This window comes from Cannabis sativa, chromosome 3, assembly GCF_029168945.1.
Source record: "Cannabis sativa cultivar Pink pepper isolate KNU-18-1 chromosome 3, ASM2916894v1, whole genome shotgun sequence".
NCBI classification, from domain to species: Eukaryota; Viridiplantae; Streptophyta; class Magnoliopsida; order Rosales; family Cannabaceae; genus Cannabis; species Cannabis sativa.
In genome coordinates, this window is record NC_083603.1 from 49026466 (window position 1) to 49032652 (window position 6187).

At 27.6% G+C, this 6187-nt stretch overlaps 1 protein-coding gene across 1 annotated transcript; it reads right to left on the reverse strand.

The window, feature by feature from the left end:
• Positions 1-3807: 3807 nt before the first annotated feature.
• On the reverse strand, positions 3808-6187 carry LOC115708904 (carbonic anhydrase 2). The gene is made up of 8 exons (XM_030636928.2): positions 6076-6187; positions 5695-5809; positions 5164-5316; positions 4971-5019; positions 4761-4877; positions 4513-4652; positions 4290-4395; positions 3808-4192 (listed from the first exon to the last, which is right to left on the reverse strand). The coding sequence occupies exons 2-8, from the start codon at positions 5763-5765 to the stop codon at positions 4055-4057; spliced, it is 774 nt and encodes a 257-aa protein (XP_030492788.2). The 5' UTR covers positions 5766-5809; positions 6076-6187; the 3' UTR covers positions 3808-4054.

Here is a 6187-nt window from a genome sequence, read left to right on the forward strand (position 1 = left end):
ACAAGCAATATAGTAGTGGCTTTGTTTTAAAATTAGCAAAGACCTTTATGTTCCAAGATTCTATTGAAACTTGATTTAGACACATTTAGAGGTTTTTACTACAAATGATGTCACTCATAAGGATATGCAAGTTCAATCTGACAATAAGAAATGTGTTATTAATAAGAATTCTTCTACATTATAGCACCAAAAATTATGGAACATATCTCCATAAATAGAATAAATGTTAGTAAATGGTGGGGATCTTCATTACACTAGATTTTACTAACTTTATTTAGAACTTGTGTGAATTTCATTAAGAATATGTATTCCAACAAGTCAAAATCGGTGCATACTAGAATTCTATCATATTAGAAATCATACAAGTCAATTAATTTTGAAGACATGGACTCAAATTTTGCATCTCTTTTTTAACGATTACTCACATAAATAATTTTTCTACAAAAGTATAGATTTATATGTTTCAAAGACATTTAATTCTTAAGTAGAGAAATGGTGCATTTTGCATATTAAGATAGTGAGATCAAATATAAAATGGAGAATACTACATTAAAATTCGTGAGTATGGATAAACTCCCAGTCTACAGTATATTTTTTGGACATGGGGTGGAGCCTACATAGCAAACTCCAATCTTTCCTAAATCTTTGTCTATTGATACTCTTCAATGGGGTGTACATATCGAATCGTGTTCTAACCAAAGTTGTTTCTCAAACATATTTTGAGTTGTGATAAGGTTGAAAACCGACTTGATGACATGTACACATTTTATAAATATACCCATATATAGTTAGAGTACGATTGTCAAAGGAAAGATCTGGGTCCTAAACCATAAATGAGCATATTTCATTTGAAAAGCTATAAGGTTTAAGGGTTACATATTTTATTATCCATCTCACAACACTAGAACTGTGGAATTAAGAATTGACTTGATCAGTGGGAGTGATCAATCTAGGAACCTAGTTTCTGAGAAAAATCATTCATATTTTCTCAAACTTCCACCTCAAGTATTAGATTAATTATGATTTAGTACAACAACCCTTAAGGTTAATGGTTATTGAGAATTCATAACTAATCATTAATAGTCTACAAGTCATTGATAAAATTCTAATAAGTTATGTTATTTAGTAATTGCTTATAATTTCTAAAATAACATGCATATTGAACCATTTGCTCTTTTAAGAGTTTGTTGGTCCATCCTTAAGATGACTTATTAGAACAATAAGATCAATGTTTTCTAGTGATTACATTTTGTACAATAAGAGTTCAACTACAATATTAATTTGAGACACAAATTAAATTATAGAATGATAAAGAATTGAAATTGTAGTACAACATGCCATGAATGAAGAAATGAATATCTTAAAGAGCAATAAAGTTTATCTTTAGTAAAGTTGCCTAATGGGGTGGAGAACATTAATTAAGCACAAGTTTTTTCACCAATAATATTCATTAGGCAACATTGAGAAACATAAAGATATAAAAGAATATTCATTGCTAAGAAGTTCATTTTGAAATAAGAATCAATAATAAATGAGATTTACATTCTCACTTGTTTTTATAAAAGATTCTATTATAGACCTTGGCATTTGTTGCTTGTTTTAATTTATTAATCAATTCCAAACAGTGAACTAGAGGAGAAGGTATACAGACTGCCATAAAGATTTTCCTCTAATAAGTGGTGAACAAATGCAAGCTTAAAGTGTCTACTTATAGATTAAAATAAACATCTCACAAATTGGTATTATATCATCTTTTCCTTTAGGTTTGAAAAGAGAATTATGGAAATAATTATATACCAGAAGGTTAGTGGGAGTAATATTTGTTTTATACGTAGACAATATGTTACTTGCAAATGATGATAAAAGTTTTCTATATAAGTTAAAATAATTCATATCTCAAATTATTATTTTGAGATAAGGAATATAAATAATATATATAATTTTAATTAATTAGAGAGTAGCCACAGCATCTCTGATTAAATAAAATTATGTATTATTCATCTGATATAACTTTTATCTTTAAGTGTGATAAATTCAACTCGAACCAGCATCTGAAAAATGGTCTGGAATGAGAATAAATTAAGAACATTCATTTGCTTCTATTTTAGAAGCCTAATGTATGCCTAAGAGTCTGAATAAGACTTTGCATTACATTTGTTTCAGGATCGTTAAGTAGTATCAGAATAACTAAAGTTAAGACCACTTTATTTTTCATACAAAGTGATGAGGTATCTTTAAGATACTAAAAATTATATTCATACATATTTTAAGATGAATTGACCATCTGGAAATATAGTTAACCAATTAGATTCTAACATACTTCACTGGTTGTATTTATTCACGTAAATCAATATTTTATTACGTTCTTAAGATTACCAGTAAGTTATATTGTGGCGAATCTCAATGTTATTTCCACTATTTAAGTCACATTCATTTATTGTTTTGAGGATACATCTCGTATGATGTATTATAGAGTTTCATAGTAGGCCTAGAGTTCAGAATTACAGTTTCATTAGGCCATTAAGAAAATTTTGCGATAAATTCAGCTACAATATTTATGGCTAATAACTCTAAGAGTACTGGTCGAAGCTAGCATATCGACATTAAGTATTTAGCCATAAAAAGGCGTGATAAGTGGTCATTAATCACGCAAACTAAATTGGGTGATCGCATAGATCCTTGACTAAAGGCATGCCGCAACACAAATTCAAGGATCATAAAGTAAATATGGGATTCAGTTAACCCATATGCAGTTTTTTTATTTGTACAACCAAAAATTATTTAATGAAACTCTAATTTCGATATTTTCTCATATTTACGTGCACCTTAATTTCATCTGAGAAAATTATCGTAAGAGGACCTGAATAAACATAAGGGTTAGGGTTTATTCACTTAAGTACATTGCCACATAAAGTACATTGTTATATAATAAATATATCGTAATACATGGAAGATAATACTCGACTTATAATGAGGACATGTCGCTATGATTCGTATGTTTATTATATAATGAGGAACGTTTGGGTTTGAATGTTTTAGTTTAAATGCTGACCAAGTGGGAGAATATTAGAATATTTCTAATTAAGGAAATAAAATAATATTATTGATTCTGATAAATGAATATTTTATATTCATTGAATCTGGACGAAATCAATTACGTAATATTCTATATATGGTCAGATTTCTATATTCATTACCTGATTTGATTTCCTGAATTAATTGTCAAAATATTCTGACAATTAATGTGGCACAGATACTGATGGAGTATCTCACCTATAAATATAGGGTCTCGGTCCCCGAGCTCCTCACTCATTCTGTTCATAACAGCAAATTCCATCTAAAGAGAGTTGAGAGAGCGAGGAAGCCCGATTACCCACATCAACCAGTTTCCTTTGCAGATCAAAGCTTATGTGGGTTTAAAGCTCAAGAATCAATGGCTGGAGGTATTTCGATCCTTAATTATAGTGCATATATGTTTTTATTAATTTCGCACTTTATACATAATCATATATGTTTCAGTTTATACATATAAATTGTCTAACATAAAGCCCATAGAACTAGTTGCCACTTGGCAAATACCATCACTACAGGTCATGTTACAAAAGCTTTGTTATACTTTGTTATTTTCTGTTTTAGTCTGTCAATTTATATAAATACTAATGTACATCATTCATAAAAAATTATTAAAAATGTTATGACTGATGAGTACATTTTTTTTTATATTAGATCAAAACTGCATGGATTTTATTGGGAAGGATATATTAAAAAATAAAAAATAAATTGACAAAATAATAATAAAAAAACATGAAGCATAAAAAGATTCTCTTATTTCTTGTCGGATAATAAATTACATTATGAAATGGAAAACAACACTTGTATTTATTTGTCCACATATATAAGAAGCAAACAACAAAATATAAATATCATATAACAAACAATTAAACACGTGCATTATGAAAGTTGAACATTTTGAAAAAAGCAATATTAAATTTGAGTTTTCTTTTTATTTTTGAAAGGGTGTTAAATTTTTGGTTTGAAATTATAATACTTGATACTACTCAAGTTCCCATAGCTTGAAAGATCCAGCTACAAAATCATAGTATCCACCTCTAAGTGTTATCTTTTTCTCTTCAACTCCCCTTTGAACAAATGGGTAGGAATGTAGATTCTTTAGAGACACATTTACTGCTTCCTGCATATCCAATTAATTATTTAATAAGTGTACTATTACTAAGAATATTTATGTATCATTACTATATATAAGCTAATTAATTAGATATAATTATTACCTCAGCACATATTTCACATTGTTCTTCAAATGACAAATTCTTGTGTTCAACTATGACTTTATCCTTGGCAGCTTGAGCTATGCTAACCCAATCATCAATGAAGTTGCTATAATTTAATAATCAAACCAATTAGTTAAATCACTATGATAAGTATAGACATGACTATAAATATATAATAATAAACCATTAACAGTAAAAATAATTATAAAAGTTTCATTCTTACAAGGGAGCTGAACCATCTTCAGGATGAGACATAAGCCTCTTTACACCACCACAATGACTATGCCCAATCACTAAAATATTCTCTACCTTAAGCTCTTCTACTGCATATTCAATAATTGATCCAACTCCAGAGCCTTTCAACTAGGAAATCATAATAATAATAACAAAGATTAATTAATAATTAACCAATTAAGATTAGATAATTCAAAATATGAATAACTAATAATAATTAATTATTAAATAAATTACTTTGTTAAAACTTGGAATTAAGTTGCCAATATTGCGGGCCATGAAAGCTTCTCCTGGTTGAAAATTTAAAATATGGGAAGGACTAACTCGAGAATCCGAGCATGCAAACACCAAAAACTGTTCATTTGATCAAAAATTTATAAGATCAATCAAATATAGATCACAAATATTAACACAAAAAAATAATTAATTAGGGGTATATTTACATACCTTTGGATGTTGAGTTTCTTTAAGTTCATTAAACATGCATGGATACTTGCTGTAAATTCATCCCATAAAATAAAGTAATTAGGCACATATTTTTATTTTAATATATTATTATTATTGAAACGTTTAATGATCTTAATATTAATTATACATATATAATCAATTTAATATGTTGTATATATTTATTAATCCTTACTGAAATTTATTAGAGAGAAAGTGCTTAAATCCATGGACAATTTTCTGAACGGGATCAAAGCAATCATTGAGATCTTGGCCAGGACACACTTTTCCAAAGGTTTCATCTTCTTCACTTTCACTTTCGCTTTCACTTTCCCTTTTGGCCTTCTCACTATTCAATTAATAAATTTATAATTATACAATAATTGTTATATTACTATATAATGTATTGTTCAAAAGAAAACAAAACCTATATCATAGGAAAAGTTTTAAGTACTAGAGGTAATATGTGGGAGTATCTTCTATTAATAGAAAAGTTATAACTCAATTTTTTATGTGACAATATTTATAAATTATAGTAGCAATCTTGTACATTGGAGACATACGAAATAATTTGTAGGTTCAAAAATAAAATTTAAACAGTAAATTGTGCAATAAAATATATCTTTAGGGGTGTTAAAAATAGAAAACAGTATCCCTATTATAAGAGCAAGTGATCCATATAATTAAGAAGTTACCTATATTTACATATATAAGAATTAATTATTACCTGGTGATCACTAGATTCTCTTTAACGCTGCATTCATAGTTGGCCGATTCAGAAAACTGTTCTTCTGCCATTATATTTGTTTCTCGCGTACAATTTATATATATATAATTGTTATCTGCAAATTCAAGCGATTATTGTTGTTATTATTATTATTATTATTATTATAGATTACTGGGTAAAGATGAGTTTATATATACGCATGCAAGAATTTATTTAGAACTAATTATAAAATGTAACAACATATATATATATATAATAAACACATGCAAATGTATATAATGAACCGCATATATAAATATATATTGTACGTATATATATATAATAAGGTGTCTATTATCGTCCCATGATACAAACCAAAAAAAAAATAGAAAGAAAACTTACTCCTATTGAAGAAGTAGACAAATAATGAGAATAATAATAAACGAAATTAATAGAAATATTATAGCAAAGAAGAGATATATTTGAGTGCATGTAATGTCTCCTATTTATAAGC

Coding starts and splice junctions, on each gene's coding strand:
- LOC115708904 (XM_030636928.2), bottom strand. CDS start 5,765: ATGGCAGAAGAACAGTTTTCTGAATCGGCCAACTATGAATGCAGCGTT. Junction 4,396..4,512: donor GAAGATGGTTCAGCTCCCTT/GTAAGAATGAAA, acceptor ATTAAATTATAG/CAACTTCATTGATGATTGGG. Junction 4,193..4,289: donor AATGTGAAATATGTGCTGAG/GTAATAATTATA, acceptor TTGGATATGCAG/GAAGCAGTAAATGTGTCTCT.